General features: G+C 40.6%; 1 protein-coding gene across 2 annotated transcripts in view; it reads left to right on the top strand.

The window, feature by feature from the left end:
- WNT7B (Wnt family member 7B) overlaps nt 1-17300 on the top strand; it is a gene marked incomplete at both ends in the record, with an annotated part of 99094 nt that extends 81794 nt beyond the window's left edge. For both annotated transcript variants that reach the window (XM_082486258.1, XM_082486257.1), the window contains 2 exons: nt 4587-4858; nt 16821-17300. In XM_082486258.1, coding sequence (XP_082342384.1) covers nt 4587-4858; nt 16821-17300 — 752 coding nt within the window. The remainder of the gene's footprint in view (nt 1-4586; nt 4859-16820) is intronic.
- Nucleotides 17301-20287: the final 2987 nt, after the last annotated feature.

The following is a 20287-nucleotide window of genomic DNA, read 5'->3' as shown; positions in this document are numbered from 1 at the left end:
TGCTGTTGTCTGAGTTTTAGTTCACTCATCCAGAAGTAACTATTGTCTTTTGCCCATAAAATATGACTCAATGTATCCTCAGCTTTCACTCGCAAAAGAAGACTCGTTGAAAAGGATAGGTTTGGCAAAAAAAAATATCAAACTTCTGCCATGGTTCATTTCTTCTTACCACTGACCTATATTGTATTGTGTTGTATAATCAAGCTGGTGTCTATAGATGGTGTAAGTATATGAGGAATTTGTTTTGTTTAACAGCAGCATGTATTATTTTTCTCTGTTGATCTAAGACTTAGCAAATTACTGGCTAAACAGTGTATATTCTACAGTTTAATACTTCAAGTTAAATTACAGTTCTAATGGCTGACATTCAGCGGCACTCTTCCTCTGCTGACATTAGATATTTCAGAATGTTGTGTGGAATAGTAGTATTCTCATCTAGTTACTCAGAAAAATAAATGCCTTGCTAATAACTATGAAACAGCTAAATCTTTAACCCCGCACTCACAGCTGAATTATCAAAAAATATATGTACCATATATGATTCTCAGCTGATTGTGGTTACATGCTGAAAATACGCTGCTGAATATGTGCATGCTAGAATGTAATAAACTACAAAAATTATGGGACTTGTAATAATTTTCACATCAGACTGTACTAAGTTTAGTGCTCAGTTAACAGCCTAAAAGTTAGACAGAGATGACATCTAAATTAGGGGTAAAATATAGGCTGCTCCACAACTCCAACAATGGTTAAATAGGCTCCGCTCACCCTATCTGCCAGAAATCACTCATTCTAGGAAGCAATGATCCAGTATCTGTCTGTCTGAGCAGCAACTCCCTGCGTTACTGGGTATTAGAGCACTTCAAAAACACAGCCCTCAGTTAGAATGCAAATGAACTCAAGCAAATGGCAGTAACTCAGACCAGCTGACCACAGGCAAGACTTCTCTCATGGCCCGGCAGATTGCAAGAAGTGACCTTCAGCACCTTCACCAAAGACAAAAAGCTTCCTTTCCATTAGTACCGATGGCGATCTCCTACGAGAGTTATCAGATCAGACAGTTATCAGATCAGACAGAGTAACATTCATGTTACTCATGAAAACATTCATTCTGTGTTTTGGGAATGAAATCAGAACTGCTGCCTTTGACGCCAAAGCAGGCATTTCTAAGAGGGTAATGGATGAGTTCAAGGGTTGCACAAAAAAGTGTCTTTTCCACCAAAATAAAATCTCAGGAGAATTATTCTTGTCTACATGACAGAAAACATTAAATAGTCAAACAAGAATATTCCTTCTGAGACACAGATAGTGTCAAATAACTAGGTGACCAGGAGAGTCACTGGAAAAAGAAAAATCTAGCTTCAAAGTTGGGTCAAATCCCAAATCTTCTGCTATTTATAATCTTTCTCCATTTCATGAACATTTCTGGAAAGACTTGTCTCTGTTTTATTGCAGAACAAGAATATTTTTGAAATCTCAGAAAATTCAGTAAAATGAGATTATTGTTCTCCATTCAGGTACCACAGCAATCATTACTTAAATATTTTTAGCTGCCTAACAAAGACTTACTTAGAACTGATTCCAAGTGATGACATGCTAATTGAAAGCTTTGTGTGCAGCAGACACATTATTTGAGCACAGAGGTTCCCTTCCCTCCCTCATCAGCATTTTCAGATAGACTCTACTGATCCTAGGACTGTAGAGAACTGCTGAGGTAATGCTTACACTGAAGTTCAAGGAAAGTTTTGGAACATCCTCTAGTTAAAAACACCTAAAGCCAAAAAATTTAATTCTTAACAGGACAATTTAACTTGCAAAAGGAATCTGATTTTCAAGCCAGATCTTATTTCTGAGCCCTTCTTATTTTAGAGCTGCATTGAAACAGAAGCATAATCTCTTCAGAGAGTCAACATGGTTTCCATTTGGTATTATCCCATGACTTGAGGTAATTCCATCACTGCTGTAGCTCTCAAGTGGGTGAAGGAAAGATGTTTTCCTCTGTTCCTGAGGGTAACCAGGGGTGTAATGTGAATGAAGGGGAGTGAAATGCAGATAAGGACAGGATATTCTTTAGTTTTACAAAACTGATCAAGGGAAGTGCCGTGTGAAAACTCACAGACGGGTCACAGACACAGTGGCCATGGTAAAATGGCTTACCTTCTACTCAGGATACATGTGGAATGCATTGAGCTTAAAATTAAAACATAAGCGACCGCTCTCTAGTTAATCTCTGAGTAAATCTACTGAACTGTAGCTCACAGCTGCTATGTCCCCCGACAGGAATATGTTTCTGCTTGTTTATAAGCGTTTCTACATGTGTTTCAAAGGTGTCTGAACTAAAAAAACTTCCTGTGTCTGATTTTGCTTTCTCATTTACTCTCATCCTGAAGAGGGATGAAAATGTATCTATATATGTAGTTTCTATTATATCTCATATTTCCAATCTTTCAATTTATAAAACAAGCATAGGGGTTTTTTTTGAAAGTGGATGAAGAAAGAAATCCTGAAAGTCAACAAGATATACCTTTTAAAACACGGGTCTCGGCTTTGACTTCAGCTGACTGGTGAAGAAGAGAGGAATGAATATCGATATGCATTTTTAGAGAACACACTAGGAACTAGAACAGAAGTTCCCAAACTTTTTTGGATTGCTATCAACCCTCAGAATTTCTTGCGGACCACCAGGCATCATTATCATCAAACTTTTAATTGAAAACACTATTAAAAACAGCATTTAATATGGCTCTGTGGATTAGCTGTGAACCCTTTACCATGGCCTCCTGGACCACCAGTGTTCTGCGGACCATGGTTTGGGAACCACCGAACCAGACTACACACATAGTACACCCCTACAAAACACTTCTGTGTCTGAAAGCAAAGTCAGTCCTTCTGTTGCACAATGTATTCAAATAATACACAAGTCAGTTTAACCTTCTTGGTACCTGAAGAACACAGCACCCTTTTATTTTTCTCTTACCTTAAGTTTCTTTTTTTATTGCTTTGGGGAAACAAGTAAATGGTGCCAAAAACCAGTTTACGATTGTTTCTTGTACGATCTTTCTCATATCCGGCAGCAGTGTAACTTTTCAGGAAGCTACCTATGAAAATAAGAAATATAAAACATAATAACCCCCACACTGTGCAGTGGTCGTTCCAGAATAGCTATGATATCTGTGAATCCTAAAATAAAAAAATTAAAAATAGCTTCTACGTTTTTTGTTGTTGTTGTTGTTGTTTTTTTCTCCTCTGGAAAATTTGTTCTTTTTTTTCCTTCCGAAATCCATTAACGATGTTAGAGCTCTGTGTGTGGTCATTAAAGCATTTAAGCAACTTTCTGCAAATTCTTTACAGTTATTCTTTGGCTGCAGTATTACAAGGTTGTCTGTTTATCACCAGAAGAAAACAAGGGCAGCAGTGAGAAGGGAACTTGTAGGGAAACATTATAAATGAGAACATCAAAACACCAAGGGCCTTGATCCAGCCCTATATTAAATCAGTGACAGTGTGATCGCATGTGAGAGCACCAATGGGCTGTAGCATCCCTTTCGATTGTTCTGCCTCTGTATCTCCTTGCTTACGTGCATCCCACAGGCAAATCAGCCAAACAGTGTCCAGTAAAGAAAGGGCGTTTATTCGCCTCTCTTCATAGACTCACTATCAACAGCTATAACATGGAATTGGGAATGAGGAACCTTGGCATCGAGTGTCATCATAGAAAAACAAAAAGAACTTTTTCCTAAATGAACTTTTTTCTAAAAGGACTTCTTTTTCTAAAGATGACTGTGCTTCCATGACAGTATCTCACTTGTTTTGGAGAGGAAATAATGGTGCCACAGCACTTCCATACCCCTTGTATGTCCAATAGCCAAGGTAATGCAGAGGTTTGAGTCAGAGTGAGAGCGTAAAAGGGTAGTCACAGCAACACTAATATGCAAGAGAAGTCAGCAAGAGAAAGGGGTAGTCTCTACTTTACCTTGAAAAAAACCCAAACCTACCTAGCTCTTGTCTCTGCAGGCCTCTCTTGCAATGCTTTACACTCAGCATCACTAACGGGTGCTACTGGAGCATTCATAAAGGTGAATTCATAATCTTCCCCATTTGTGTCCTAGCACTCTTGCACATCTGAAAGGGTCTGGTATTTCTTACGTTGCCCAAACATTTTTCTTTTTCCATGCAGTGCCAATGGTTAGAGGTAACTATTGTTTTTTTGGGGGAGCATTGCTGCCAGTGACTCTCTTAATATTCATCTGATATAGATAAAGTTCAGCTTGCAAACCTGACTAGACAGTGTAAAAACAAATGGTATTGCCTCACCTCACCACTGTCGAGACTCATTGCCAAATTCCCCTTTGGTGAAGGGGGTTAGGTGGGACTGTCACATGGATGGTGCTTACCTGGGGTAATACGCCCCCGCTGAGCCAAGCATTTTAAATATGTATGTAATTCTGTAAGAACGAGAATTACCCACCAGAAGTTACGCCGTCCTCGCATTCCTGCCTTACACCGTTGCTGTAGATAATGTCTGTACTTTCTTTAGTAAGTGCTGCCTTTCTGCCAACCCACCAGCTTTTGGCTTCTCTCCACAGGAAGCAGGGAAGCTGCGTTCACCTATGCCATTACTGCTGCCGGGGTTGCACACGCTGTCACGGCCGCCTGCAGCCAGGGCAACCTCAGCAATTGTGGCTGTGACCGAGAGAAACAGGGCTACTACAACCAGGAGGAGGGCTGGAAGTGGGGAGGCTGCTCTGCGGATATCAGATACGGCATTGAGTTCTCCCGGAGGTTTGTTGATGCCCGAGAAATCAAAAAGAATGCACGGAGGCTGATGAACTTGCACAACAATGAGGCTGGAAGAAAGGTATTCCAGAAAGGATGAGGGATGGGGTAATGTGTGCGCTGGAGGACGGGGGGAGGCTGGCTTGGTGGCAGGAGGCATTCCCTGAGAACCCACCCCTCTCTCTGCTATTATCCCACACCCACATCAAGCTACCTCATGGCATCTAACGTTTAATTTTTCTTGCTGTTTCTTTTTATTCAGAGCTGGCCATGTATTATAGATGCTCACCTAAATGTTTCTGCTTCCTAAGCCTTCTCTCCAGTCCCACTGATAACGGAGAGGACTTTGCTGGAGCTGTTTGGCATCACATCTTTGGCATTTTTCATCTTTGCAAAAACCTAACAAGAGATGTCGGGGCTTGTGATAGGACAGGACTGAGTGTCTGCATTGCTGAACTCCCACAGCACCTGCGGCTATTTATTCCATCCAAACCCAAAACACTTATTTGACCACAGCTCTAATGAAATACACACTTCATAGCAAACGCACAATTGTCCACGTCGCACTTGTGGGCTACAAACGGCTGCATAAGTGTCACTTTGGAAGAAGAAACAGTTTCATGTCTGCAACCATGGCTGAGTTGCTTGCAATGGAAACAATAAACACCATGGAGCTATGCCGATTTATGTCCATTGAATAACAATCCTCATAGCTCTAAAAGCTGTCCCTCTAAAAAGTATAACAAAGCTTGCTGCATAATATATACCAACCTCAGGAAAGATTTTACTGTACCCTTCAAAGTGTTTTCACCCAGATAAAAAAATGCTGCTTCTACCCTGCAGTGTTGTAGGAGACTCCAATATACCACTCCTCCACATCTAGCCCCCAAAGTTAGACTGAAATTTTCTCCTTTACTTTGAGTTTTCAGTCCTACACCAAGCACTAGCTGCTGAGATGGGCAGAGATGGTTGAATTGGTGGTGACAGAAGCAGTACAATTGTCTTACTACCTGTATTTTGGAGAATGCTTATTAACACTGTTGTGGTTTAACCCCAGCTGGCAGCTAGAACCACACAGCTGCTCGCTCAGTCCCCCCAGTTGCAATGGGGGAGAGAATCAGAAGGGTAAAAGTGAGGAAGAATTCGTGGGTTGAGATAAAGACAGTTTAATAAGTAGAGCAAAAGCTGCATGCACAATCAAAGTAAAGTAAGAAATTCATTCACTTCTTCCCATCAGCAGGCAGGTGTTTGGCCATCTCCGGGAAAGCTGGGCTCCATCACGCATAATGGTTACTTGGGAAAACAAATGCCATGATTCCAAACATCTCCCCATTCCTTCTTCCCCCAGCTTTATATACTGACCATGACATCATATGGCATGGAATATCCCCTGGGTCAGTTGGGGTCAGCTGTCCTGGCTGTGTCCCCTCCCAGCTTCTTGTGCTGCCCCCAGTCTACCCGCTCGCAGGGGTGGTATGAGGAGCAGAAAAGGCCTTGACTGCTTAGCAACAATGAAAAACACCAGTGTGCTATCACACTAATTCCATCCCAAATCCAAAACACAGCACTATACCAGCTGCTAGTAAGAAAGTTAACTCTATCCGAGATGAAACCACCCAGGCCACGCAACAAAACTTCCTGGGGACTGCAGTTTGTTGTGTGTGAAACTGAGGGTGGTTTATGGACAGTTATCCACTGGGATGAAAGTATTCTATAAATTCAAAGTGGTGAATGAGACCAGTTATGGGACATAGTCTCAAATGTACAGACAGGCTCGATACTCAATTGGTGTTTGATGCTGAGGTCTCCAGATGTGAAAGAGACAGCTCACTGAAGAGCCAAACAGAAAAGCATCCTTAAGAGGGGCACGATCTATTTTTTTCCAAAACATGCTGTGTTTGGGGGTTAGAACACCTCACACTACTCTACTGCAGCTTGGAAGACCAGCTCCAGGTCTCATCACTTCTCTTAGCCTGGATGTTTCACCTCGGAGTCACGCATTGCATTTGGATGCAAAAGATGGAAGCCACGTGTTAAGCTCGCAATGATGCATTTATTACTGCTAGGTGCATCATAATCCCTACTTAAACTGGCAACCCTCTGTAGTGGGAACTGTGCCACCCCCATGGAGATGTTGATGACTGTCCAGTTTTGAACGTGTTACAGCAACATGTTACAGCCTAGATGTGAAAGAGGGACAAAAGAGCAAAAGCGGATGCATAGATGGAGAATAGTGAAGTCCCGTGCTCAAAGACAGAAGGCGGCTCCATATCTGAGGCAGGCACTGATCCCAGGTCCCCCAGTTCTAAATATAGCCCAGTAACCACTAGACCACATTGCTGATTCGTATTAAGCAAATTATATTTTTACTCTTCATCAGAATTTCATAAGCAGGGGGACATAAGCAAGCCAAAGAAGCGTGTATTTTTGCAAATATTTCTGGTAGCAGCATTCATGCAAATGTATTTCTTTTAACATTCCTAAGAACTTAATTTTCTGTAAATGTTCTTGCAAAAACAAATTATAACACTCACTTTTGTGTTTTTGAGATAGGAGTAAAAAGGCTTGTAGGTTTTTTTTTTTTTTCCCAAAGTACTCTTTTTCATAAATAGTATTTTGGAATTCCCACACTTTTTTGCTGTTGGCAGTTTTCGGTAGTTATTTATACACATGTATTTTCATTGTAATCATTAATGCATCATATTGCTTTCAAAAGCTAAGGATGACTGAAAGGATTTGGTACAGCTTTTTGTTTTTGTTTTTAAGTACAATCCATCAAATCCTGAGGAATGTGCTCATATAAAAGATGGTTTGGGGGCCATGTTTAGAAATAATGTTGGTGTTATGACATACATTCCCATGAAATGAATATGCAAAGTTGGACAGTATATAGTACTTAGTGATTTTGGTTCATCTGAGATCATCTGCTATTTGTATAAATTAGACATTCTGAACTTGAGACTGACTGAAACTTAAGTTTAGAACAAAACTCTGGAAACTAGGATATGTATTCTTTGTTTTTTGGGTCGGACCTTTACGAAAGCAGCCACAGAGTTTTCTGCAATTTCAACGTGAAACCAGAAGTCCCTTCTGAGAATCCAGGCAAACCTGAAATCTGACCTACATCCACCTGAAATTTGGCAGTTTTGGGGGTCCTGGGTAAACCTATATTGGATTGTGAGCCTAACACAAAATCTGAAAGCAGGAGATTTTGCTTATGTGTGGGTATCATTCTGACATACTCCACATGGTCCTTACTCACGCTCAAGTTAAAAATACCGCATTTATGTCTGGGCACTTGCTGAAGCACAACACTGAACCTCCATCTTCCCCCTTTCTCCCATCTAAAATCTCACAACTGGGAAAAGCTCATCTATCTCTGAGTAGGACTCTGTTGGTACCATCCTGCTGAACTGAACGTGACTTGTCTTAAAATTTGGAAACAGTTTGGAGCCAAGCTTCTGGTTCATGACTGCTATTATTAAGGACCAAAGTAACAGTATTTTCCTCTCATTCTGAATAGGAATAAAAGGTTAGAAGAAGACCACAGCCAACTCAGATTTTTTTTTTTTTTTTTTTTTTTTTACCTCGCTGTTTCTTCAGAAGTTCTGAAATAATCTTTTCAACCTTCGGGTGGGAATGCCAAGACGGTAAAGGAAGTACATGTTTTTGTAGCTTCCTACAGAGATTCTGCCAACCATTAAAATAATTCTTAGTTACAGTTCAGTCTTATCAAAACTGGTACAGGGAAAAAAATCCAACTACTTGATTATATGAACGTTGGTCCATTTCCCAAGGTCTTATATTTCACAGCACTTTCACTATTAAAAAACCTCCACATTTAAATCTATAATGGTAAGGCTTACAGTTGTTATTCAGTACCGGCTTAGTTCATACTGAATTGGCTTTTTGAGTTAGGTAACAACAATATTTAGTGAATAAACCTGCTATCTTCATTTTAGTCTTCTCTTTAAATCCCAGAGCCTCCTAAGACAGAAACATGAGGAAAAAAGGATGCAAAGAACTCCCAATTCCCCCTACAGTTATTTCCAACTTGCTCTGAAGTCAGTGGAAGACCCCTGATGACCTCACTAGACCTCTACCAGGTGCCCAGAAGATCATTACCGGGATGATTATCCAGTACTCTGACCAGTAGTTTTGTCCCCAGAGCACTTATTTAGATGCTCTTTTATACCATCGCATGGAATTTGTCATGTCCTGGTGCAGGAATTTTGCCTATCTTCAATCTCTCCCAGCACTTGTCCCAGATGCGCCTGGGAGACAGAGGCGTTTGTAACTACAGCAGTGACCATGATGTTTTGCTCTCCTAGGGATGTTCTCAAAAGCTGGGCCACTGGTATTTCACTGCTGTTAAAAATAGAGTCCTGAGGAATTTCTCTTTGAGGAAAAAACTACACCCTCTATAAATAATTGCCCAAACTTTGCAAACAGATGGGTGGAAATAGTTCTGGGGACTCAGCTGAGATGCTCAGCACAACAGTCCGATAAAGTACCTCCTGGAAAACAGATGATATTTAGGCTTTTCAGGGAATTTCTGATGACTCTGGAAAGAATGAAGCCCCTAATTGCCCCACATTGCATGCCCTAATTGCTCTGCATTGCATTTCTATGAATTATTTAAACTAATGGCAAATTTGTGAAGTTTCTAGTAAATTTGTAATTAATAGCACCAGTGACAAAATAACAAACTTGCCATTGGTGCGATTTGGAAGAAATAAATGCTTAGTGATTCCTGGTGACATGAGACGCTATTGATGGAAGATTTATGCTTTGTGGCAAAACAGCACCGTGTGGTGTAAAAGAGCAAAGTAACTAACTTCACCATCATGTTTTAAATGGCCACTATGATTCAGGATGGAAAGTACAAGTGTGGTAAATGAAAACAAGCCCCCAAAGGAAGACTAGCATAAGTGTAATGCAAATGTTACTGAAAGAATGGTTTGTTGCAAATCTGAACGATTACAGAGAGATCTGTGGGCAAAACTTTGATAGAGTAATGAAAAATTAAATACCAACAAAACCAAGTAAGCTTTGATGCTGTTTTATGAGACAGCTTTCTACCATGTATTTTTAGAAACAAGCATCTTTATTCTGGGATAAATGAACTTAGAAAGAGTAACATCTGGGAACATGTGCCATTAATCTTAACTTTTTGTTGAAAGCTTCAAAACAATGACTGGCTCTCATGGGGAATCTCAATTACAAAAATGGGTTTTTCTGTTTGTTTGTTTTTAAGGGGCGAGCTAAAAGAACAAGCTGACAAATTGGTAGCAGATCACAGCTTTTACCAAAAAGAAGAAAAGAAATGTTTCTAACAGTTTATCAATCAATTAGGCTCTTAGGATAGACAATGACTGTGGTTATGTGGAGAAAAAGCTGGCCTATTTCTTTCCCTTCCAGAAACACGCCCATCACACTGACTGCCAGCAATTCAGCCTGGTACCATCGCACTATTTATTCCTTTGTAATGTCGATGGGTTTTTCTTGTGTTTTCGGAATGCCTCGAAGATGACAACATCTTATTTTACACTTGAAACAATAAGAGTGTGGCGACAAAAAAAATAATATTAAAATTCAGACTCTCTTCAGGAGAGATTATTCAATTACGTGGGGCAACATTTCCATCTAAGCCACGGCTCGTTCTCACAGTTCCTGGCGCCACAGGACTGTGGTACTGGGAAGAGTTTTTTTGCTGACATGATTTGGCGGTAGAACAGCTAATGAGGTGATTGGTTGGTCACCATTCACATTATATATGTATAAGTACACACACACGCACACATATATATATGTTTAGGCAGTGTGTGTGTGTCTACAGAATTATGTATGTTTATACATATTTATGTGATGTCCGTGCATTACATGTGTAAGAAAGTGTTAACTCACTTCACATGAAATGTTTTAATTTAATAAGCTCACCTCTGTAAGATGCACAGCATGCCCTAATGTGTTGCAAACTGCCCTCACTGTCACCTAACAGGACATAAAGATTGGATGCAGTCCCCAGAAAAATGGATGAAATTCTCCAAAGTCACAGTGGAGGCTGAATCCCAGTTTCAAAAGTGAAAGCCAACTAACGTTATGCTCATATAAGCCTAAAATATTCTTCAAAATGTGACTTTGTTTCCTAAGTCATTTCAGCGATTTAAAGAATGTGACTTTCCAGGTTTTACAGCCCTGAGTCCATCATTTGCTGAAAGTTTCTTTCTCTGAAAGAGACAAACTATTTCACTGCACATCCTTTACAAGAACACTCATGAAAGAAAAGCTTTCGATAGTTGTGCTTGACGGCATACTTTCCGCTTTCCCACTTCAATTGATTTGCAGGCAGATATAAATCCAATTTCAAAAAGTTTGGTGTTACAGCTTGGGTGGGTTGGATGGATAACTAATGCTTATCCATATGTCCTGAATATGCAAGCTTTGGCTCAAAATCTCATGAGGATAGTTCTCCTGCTTCCAGTTGGGCTGGATTTACTGGCCTATTTTTTTCTTCCAGAAACACACCCTTAATATTGACTGCCAGAAGCTACATCTGGTACTATCCTACTTTTTGAACATTTTGCTGTAAAATTAGAGGGGGGAAATAGCCAAATATTTTAGGACTTGCTAAATGGTTTTATTCTGGAAATGTGCGTGCCCATGCATACCATGCAATGTATGCAAGACAGATATCACCCATCCAGTAAAATATTACTGCACCGCCCCCTAAAACTGACATCTCTGTATTGCTTGACAGAATAAAACCAGTAATGCAATGTTTTCATCCCTTTAAGATGATACTTAAAATTTTACCTTCAAGCTTGATAACAAATTCCGTAGAAAAGAGAGTAAAATATTGCAGTAGCACCCATTTTCAGGATGGTTTAAAGGGTGCTTCTCAAGATTTTTTCTTGTTTTGACATTACACTGTAAAAATAAATTTCAGAAAGTTTTAACCAATTGCAGGAGTTTATTGCTCAAACTTAGAAGTCATTCTCTCTTCTAGAAGGTAGGGAAGAGGCACAGATGGGTAAAGCTCTATAGCCCATCCTCATAGTAGTGGGGACTTTAATCCGATGGGCAGCAGGTCTCAAAATCCCAAGCCTATTTTCCTGTTAGCCAAGAGGAGAACTTAGGTAAAGAGAGCAGTGGGCCTTCAGTTTTTTTAATGCATTCAGTGGGGATACTGTGGGTGCCTTACCTAGGGAGGCAGGTGAAGGGTAGGAGGAGATGAACTGGTGCCTCTTGGGACGTCAGATGCTCCCCAGTCTGGCTGAGCTCTGGCCAGTGCCATGGAAAAGCCATCTCGCTCTGTGGCTGGATACCACCTACTGCAAAGCAGAGACTCCCTGCTCCTGTCAAACTAAACAATAAGAAAAATAGGGATGTGACAAGAAAGGGAGCAAGCACAGTAATTCAGTTCCTCACCTCCCATCCCACAGAGTATAAATACGGTTTTGATGTTCAATGGACCAGCTTCACAGAGGAGCAGAAAGAAAAATATGCAGCTGAAGTACCCATATTCCTCTCCTGCTGGCTCCCTATCTTCTCTTCACAGGGCTGGGCACAACCTGAGGAGACGTGACATGAACTCCTCAATTTTGAGCTCTATGATCTACTATTAATGAAAAAATATTTTCAGGACACTCATATTAGAGGAGTAGCATTACACCCTACTAATGTTAGTTACACCCTGGCTATCTGAGTGAAAAAGCCAAATCCAAACAAACTCAACTTTGTTTCCCAGATGAATCCGTGAGATGAGTACTCTCACAGCAGTGGTGGACACCAGGCTGCACTGAGACTTAGTGGCAGTGCCCACAGGGCATCAGCAAGCCATCAGCTCTCATGGCTGCAGCTGCTCAATTATCAAAGGTGTGGTGACATCTTATGACCAGAATCAACCTCTTTTGGTACTGCTGCTACCCAAAACAAAAGTTGATCGCTTGCATGTTTGATGGGGGGAAACTCGTAAAGTCTTCTATTTCTTTTTGACACTGCAGTCAAAAAGTAATGTGGATTTTGTTACATTCAACATCTGGTCCAAAAATGTGCATTTCCACTAAGGAAAACACAAACCAGAAAAGGCAAGCCAAAATAAACACACACAAAATGTTACTATTGTTTTTACATATTTTATCCAGATAGGATTTTTAATATGTACAGAAACTGTATCTGATGTTATGCAGTTGGGTCTAGATATGGAACTTGAAAAGATTGTTTCTTTTCATGCGTATCATTTTGTTTTATTTCAGCCTTCGCAAGTCTTTTTCTACTTAACTGGCAACGGACAACCCTCAAATTGCATTTTCAGTGTATGATTTATATAGGTATAAAAATATGTGGGATAAGAAAGCTTTAACGTTATATTTCACAATTCATTTAACAAAGTAGCAGTAGTTAGAAAATTTTACTTGGCAAGATCACACCAGGGTGGGACTGGGCCTGTATGTGGAAAAGGGACCTAAGGAATGTTCCTACGATTAGTCTGAGGCAGCACAGTCCAACGACGGGAATTTGCTCTGGGAGGTAGATCTTGCTGTAAACCATTCAAGATTAGATACGAGGCACTGACATATGACAAATGAAACTGCTGAGAGAGTGAGTCGTACGAGCTAATGATTTTCAATCTTTAATCAGGCACCTCGCTTGGCATAGTGTATTAGATTGAGTAAATAAGTACCTTTAAGGCTCAGGGTCAGATCTTTGGTGGGAATTTTGCTGAGGAAAACTGAGCTGGAGGAACGTCTAGGAAGAAAAACGTTACTCGCTCTTCATTCACAGCATTGAGCGAACAGGGTCAAATCCTGCCACCTTTGCCAGGTCCAGTGGCACCTTGCTGGCAAGAGGAAAGCTGCTTGAGATACCATGCAGACAGACGTACCTCTGGGAAAGACGGAGCGTGCTGAGAGGAACGCTTCGCAGCATCTGGGTGGAAAGAGGGAAAAAAAAAAGTCTTGCCTAGAATCTGCTTAGTTTGGGCCTTGTATTCCCTGACCTCCAAGTTTTTGGGCACAATTTTATACCCACAGCTGACTGTGGGCACACAAATTATAGCGTTCAGGAATTTAACTACCTGATGATTGGGCCTGCACTCAGTGTTGTAACCCCAAGCATTCCACATTCATGAGAGAAGCCTCCAAAAAAATAAAAAAACCTGCGAGGTTGGCTTCAGGATCATGAATTAATACTTTCTTGAAAATTCTGCTTTTTTGAGCCTGCGTGGCTTGCATTTGCAAGTTCTTCCACCATCATAAACAGTGGGAACCTATGAAAAAATACAGCAGTGAAATCAGATTTCTGTACAGCAAAATGACTCACAAAACTGGACCTTCAGAAAGACATCAACAAAAAAATAAATCAAGACTTGGGATAAAGTTGCTGAAGATTGTACTACAGAGGGTGTTGGGCAGTGCTTTATATAAATGGCAGCATCTCAACCAAAGGCAAACATGCACAGGCAAACATATATATGCACACGCATCCATATATAAATATACATATACAAAGACATCACCCAGGACACCAGAATGGGTGAGATCTTGTTTTTTCAGGAATAATGACACTTTATATTGTATCAGGGAAGCACATCCACCAGAGAGGAGGATCCACGCGACACTGTCCAGAGGGTTGAGCCTACACAAGACTAAGGAGCCTCACAAGCTTCACCTCCTCCCACTCCCTGAGCAAGTTACTGACGTGGCCTTTTCAAACTAAAATACAGGCATCACAAACACATGCAGAACCTGACTAACCATGTATTAAACCACAAACCCATTCTTCACCAAGGTTTACTACTTAGGGAGAAGAGGAGCACGAACCAGGTGTGGCAGATCCATCCCACTGGTAACGCTTAGAAGTCCTTAGATCTTAGTGCTCTTTGGTGAAGACGTAGAGAAGGTTGTCTCCATCCACCTTTTGTCCTGGATTTTGCTACAGTTCTTGTGGCTGCAACTGCATGTTGACGCATTGTTGAGAGAGCTGTAGAAACATGGCCGTTTAAAAAAAAAATGTATTTCAGCAATATCAAGCAAAGCTTATTAGCACTTCTACACGTATCTACATGCACATCTAAATACCAACAGATTATTTTAACCTGGATTTGTGGAACAGGATTTGAATCTTGTTTGCGGGTCTTTGAAAAATCACATCCTGCTACACAGGCGCAAAGTAGAGACAGAGGAATCCTGAAAGACCATGGAGTATTTTATAAGGCATTCCTCTACTCACCGCCACTGAAAAGCCGCGGCTCCAGCAAAAGGTGGCGAGTTTTCTGGCTTCTCTTTTTTTCTGTAGGGAAGGCAGAAAGGTGCTACAGCTAGCTGGAGAGCAGGGGCCTTTCCAGTGTCCAGCAAAAGCTGCTCATCACAGCCTTGCTGATTTTCTTTTTAGAGTAGTTGCAGCTATAGGAGCTTCTTCCTAACCCAGTAAGCCTTCCTGGAAATCACCTTTTCTGCCTCTGAAAGGCTAACTTGACTTTGACCTGGGAAAAGCCTGTGGTTCCAGAAGGTCTAAGGTATTTTTGAATAGGATGCTCAGCTATCTTGTACTTGCTACTGTATGTTGGCAAGGAGAATCAAAACCAAATATTCTCTTTAATATTGAAACCCCAGAAATTTGGGAAAAAACAAAACATACAATTTAAGTGAAACTCAAACAACTCAGGAGGGTGCCCTCTATTTGCAGGGATAACCAGATCTGTACAGCTTTTATTTTAAGGCTGGTTTCTTAAGCAGTAAGCATTTTTTACTTCCCTTCTGCTTCATTATGCCATTGTACTCAGATTTCGGCCCTTTTATCCTTTGCCCATTTCAGTCATGTTCTGGGATCTGCAATGAAACCACTACAGGAGATGGTCTGCAGCATCAGTAATGCTTTGAGATAAGCTCAGTAGCTCATATTTCTTTGTTAGCATCCCATTGCGAAGGGGAAAGATCAGTTTGCTTTGTTCTTAGGCCTTGATTTTCATAAGCTAATGATGACTGTGGGTGTAATTGTGGTCAGGCTTAAGTGGTAGCACGAGGGCAGAAAAACAGAGAGGCGCTTCCGTGAGGCTGATTTCCCCTCCACTGTTCACATGGAGCGGGAGGGCATTTGCTTGCCATCCTCCCAGGCATACCCCCGTGCCCAGGGAAGGAGGGATGTGCCAGATTCGGCAGCACCGGAGGCAGGAAGTCAGGAGCGGAGTGTGAGCCCAAGCACCCGCCAGTGTTTGGGTCCCTTCTAGGGAGCATCTGACACTGGATTAACCTCCTCTAGATTAATCTCCTCTAGCAATAGCAATAACAAATACTCCCACTTCTCTTTGGCTCACAGCTGAGCAGGACCTCTCACCGGGTTTTATATCTTCCAGTGTTCTGCAACCGTTGCTCTGGTGCAAAAAATGTATTTGTGGCTGAACATTTGCTTGATATTTGGGCTCGATACCGAAAAGACTGCTGCTTCTAAAGGGGATAGTATGCTCTGTGGGTTAAATAGTTAATAGGTACGCTGGTATTGCCTCTGCCGGTATAGGCAAAATTTTTAATTGTGCAGTGAACATGAATGCCCATTCAGCCACACAGTCAGTATATAGTGTTCCGTCATGTTAAAGCTGATGAAAATTTTTTAAACATTCTTTGAACATTACTTAAGTCAATTAAGGTTAAATATTCTGAATGTTAAAACACTAAAACCCCATTTTTTTTCTGTTTTCAAAATGACAATGGCTTGAAATTTTTTTTTAAAGTCACTGGCATCCCATGAATTGCTTTGTCTCTAAAGACGTCTTCTGAAATTTCAGAAAATCTTCTCCAATATATGGAAACAGAATGCAAATATTTTCTAATAAAATGACAAACACTGCATTACCGAACAGGCACTGCGTAAAACAAAATATGTTATGAGCATTCTGCTGGGAGGTGAGAAGATTTATAAGCATGCCTTTGAAAAATTTCAACCAGTAGTAATGAATACTCATATGAAATAAACTGACTGAGATTTAGGCAAGCTTGCAATACCGTTTTCCTGCAGTAACAATATGCAAATGTCTGTACACATAGGTTCTTGAAGAGAGAATGAAATTGGAGTGCAAGTGTCATGGAGTTTCAGGTTCCTGTACAACTAAGACCTGCTGGACCACACTTCCTAAATTCAGAGAGATTGGATATATTTTGAAAGAGAAATACAACGCTGCAGTGCAAGTGGAGGTGGTACGAGCCAGTAGACTAAGACAGCCAACCTTCCTGAAGATCAAGCAGATTAAGAGCTACCAGAAACCCATGGAAACGGATTTAGTGTATATCGAAAAGTCACCCAACTACTGTGAGGAAGATGCTTCCACAGGGAGCGTTGGTACCCAGGGACGACTCTGCAACCGTACCTCTCCCAATGCGGATGGGTGCGACATGATGTGCTGTGGAAGAGGGTACAACACACACCAGTACACCAAGGTGTGGCAATGTAATTGCAAATTCCACTGGTGCTGTTTTGTGAAGTGCAACACGTGCAGTGAGAGGACAGAGGTGTTCACCTGCAAATAATGGCATCATGTGCAAATGAACAGAACAAATCACCACGAGTGAAGAAAGGGGAGTACAACAAACGACGACAGCATCATTTTGCACATCTAATCTTCTTTGGAAAAAAAAACAAAACACCCCAACCAAAACCACAACAACCACTCCCTCCCCACTACTTACACTTCTAAGAATGGTGCATTTTGGCTGGCTGGCTGTTGTAACTGCTTTGAAAACAAGGGCAACAGGATTAAGGTGATGTTGACAACCACATGACACTTTCTTTCTCTCTCTCTTTTTATTTTTTTTTTTTTTAGACTACAATCTGGGTGTTGCAGAGTTCTCCTAGTAAGTGTTTTAAGTTATACGTATCAGAGAAGCTGATTGCATTGCAGCTCCCATGAAATTTAAAAGACACTTTCTCTTATTTTACAACAACAAAACCACCAAGCCCTGTGCAAATAAAGACTTTTTTTTTTTTAAGCAAGTGAAATCTTCACTGACTAGAACACAGCAGTCTTGCTGCAAAAACCTAAATTTCTAAGAAAGCAGGTAGAGAGAAAACAGCTGGTAGGGAGACAAAATCTGTGGCGGAAATACTCCACTATCAGTTTGGAAAAAAATAAAGTTCACAAAAGTACATCAGCTGCCAGTGACACTGGAACTCTTTGAATGAACATTAAAAATAATTATTTATGTTTTTAATAGTATCAAAAAATTCTAAGCACTAACGGGTAGCTATGTCTTAATTCTGTACTAAATGTAAACTTATTGGAACTCTGACTTTATGATTTTTTTTATTTGGTTGTCCCTAAGTTCTTCAATGCTACTGATCTGTTGTCACTCCACTATTAGAGAGTTCAATTACTGTAGGCCTTAAGCAATTACCAGAACCGAGCAGAAAGATCACGCGAAACTGTGGTTACAAATGCTTGATAAAGACTTTTCCCGATTGCCTCCTGAATAAGAATGACTCTTTTTAGACTCAGGCTTAAGGCGTGGAGCACCTGCCCTCAGCTCCTCCTAGGGAGTTTTAGGATACAAAGACTTGCTTCGACAAATATCAAAGGTTTTGCTTTGCCGTCAAATGCACTGGCAGGATCTTCCAAGTATTGTGTTTTGCCTTTAATGGCTGAAAGTTAATATTACCAATAGTTTTAAATAACTTACACTCAGTATGAATTGAGAAGTTAATAAAAATGCGGTGGCTGAGCTCTAGGTTGCTGCAACCGGTGAGCTGCGGTGGCTTCATGAGCATAAGAAAGTTAAAATTTGCGTTAGTCTGTGTCATTGTTATTCTAAGGTTGGCAATAACGTACCCCCCTGGTAAACGCATGAATGTTAAGAAAGAAGGCGACTGTTTACACCAGCACTCAATTCTAATTTACACACCTTTTCCCTATGAGCGATTTAAAAAAATCCTCAGATATTTTACTACTGTAAAATCTAGTGATTTTAACCCCAAGAGCCAGATATGCCCACTTTTAACACAGCACATTTAGTCACATAAATGATTGCTTGCAGCAAGGGTCCCTACCTGATTTTCTGAAAACTTGGATTAAAAATTTCCTAATGTCTGCATATCTGCATTTCTAGCTTTTGTTTCATTCATTCATTTGTACTTCTATTGAGGGGCTGCACAGCCATAAGCCTTCCCCACCAGACATGGGAGCACTTCCCGCACCACACAGCGCTCTTGGGGCAAGGGGCTGGCGGGGCTACTGCTCCACCAGCTCCCATGCTGGATATGTGAATGAGCCAGGATTACCTCTGTAATTTATCGACCTGTATTATCGTAAGCAACTCATCACCTGGGGACCTTTGTCTGAACACTCATGAGGACCCACCTTTCTGACCCCAAGCACTTACCCTCTGAAAATCAGTCCCCTTTGATGAGTCTCCCATGGAGCAATCCAAAATTAAGAGCTCATTTTGTTTTCATTGTTGCTGTTGGTTTCTAACTACCAGCTAGAAATTCAAAACTCAGCCTTGGCGTGAATGAGTGCAACTCCACAGAAGTCAACAGGGGCCCCCAAAAATGCTTGAGTCACTCTATATAACTTAAAGTCCCTTTGATTCATGGGTATTATTGTTGAATAATAGTGATATACTGTACTTTCACTACATTCTTGACAGGAAGCAAATAAAGCTCCCAAGCACAGTAATGCACAGTCTTATGGTACTAGATACTGTAAATATATTAGAATAGTATTTGTTAAGTACAATTGAGGAATCCAATTAAGTTATATTATTGTATATCGTTTAAATGTCTATAGAGTATTTTAAATTATTGTGAACTACACTGCGTTAAAAAAAGAAAAAAAAGGTTATATATTATAACACCAACCACTCTGAAAAGTGGACCAAAGTGACACTTTCTCTTTTTTTTTTTTTTTACATACTCCTATTTCAGATAGCTCTGTCAGCTATTGTAACACCATGGTAACAGTCCTACTATTGGATTAGCTGTCTAGAATATAACGTTTCAGAGCATCCTATAAAAGCTTTGCTCGTGTGGGGGTGCAGCATTCAGAAAGGTACTGCATGGCACAAAGCAGGGGCTGACCACAGAAATGCATGGACTTTGAACTATGTCCCAAGAAAAAGCAGTTTTGGTCAGAAAACACCATTACCACTAATGTACTGAAACATCCCCCAAAAAGGGCGACCTTTTAACGAAGGTGTCTATGAACAGAAGTGGGCTACACACAACTTTTATTTTAAAAAATGTAGTTTGATGTCGAAGAACTGTGACAATAGAGGTTTGAATGCGACCAGCTTTGGTTTAACCATACCTTAGCCATGACAAAACTCAAAATACTGTATGTTATTAAAGAATTTAAGAGCAAAGATCAATTTGTTTACTATGTTAATGTTTTATGGCAAACAGTAAACAAAAGATAAAATGTGTTTCCATTAAAACTTAATTTTCCCCCCTTCTAGATCCCTTTCTTCTTGTTTGTTATTCATTTAGAAAAAAGAAAGAAGGCAACAATGCCTTATGCAAAGGC

Source organism: Vanellus vanellus (assembly GCF_965231255.1).
Source record: "Vanellus vanellus genome assembly, chromosome: 1".
Taxonomy (NCBI): Eukaryota; Metazoa; Chordata; class Aves; order Charadriiformes; family Charadriidae; genus Vanellus; species Vanellus vanellus.
This window is presented reverse-complemented; position numbering and strand designations above follow the sequence as displayed.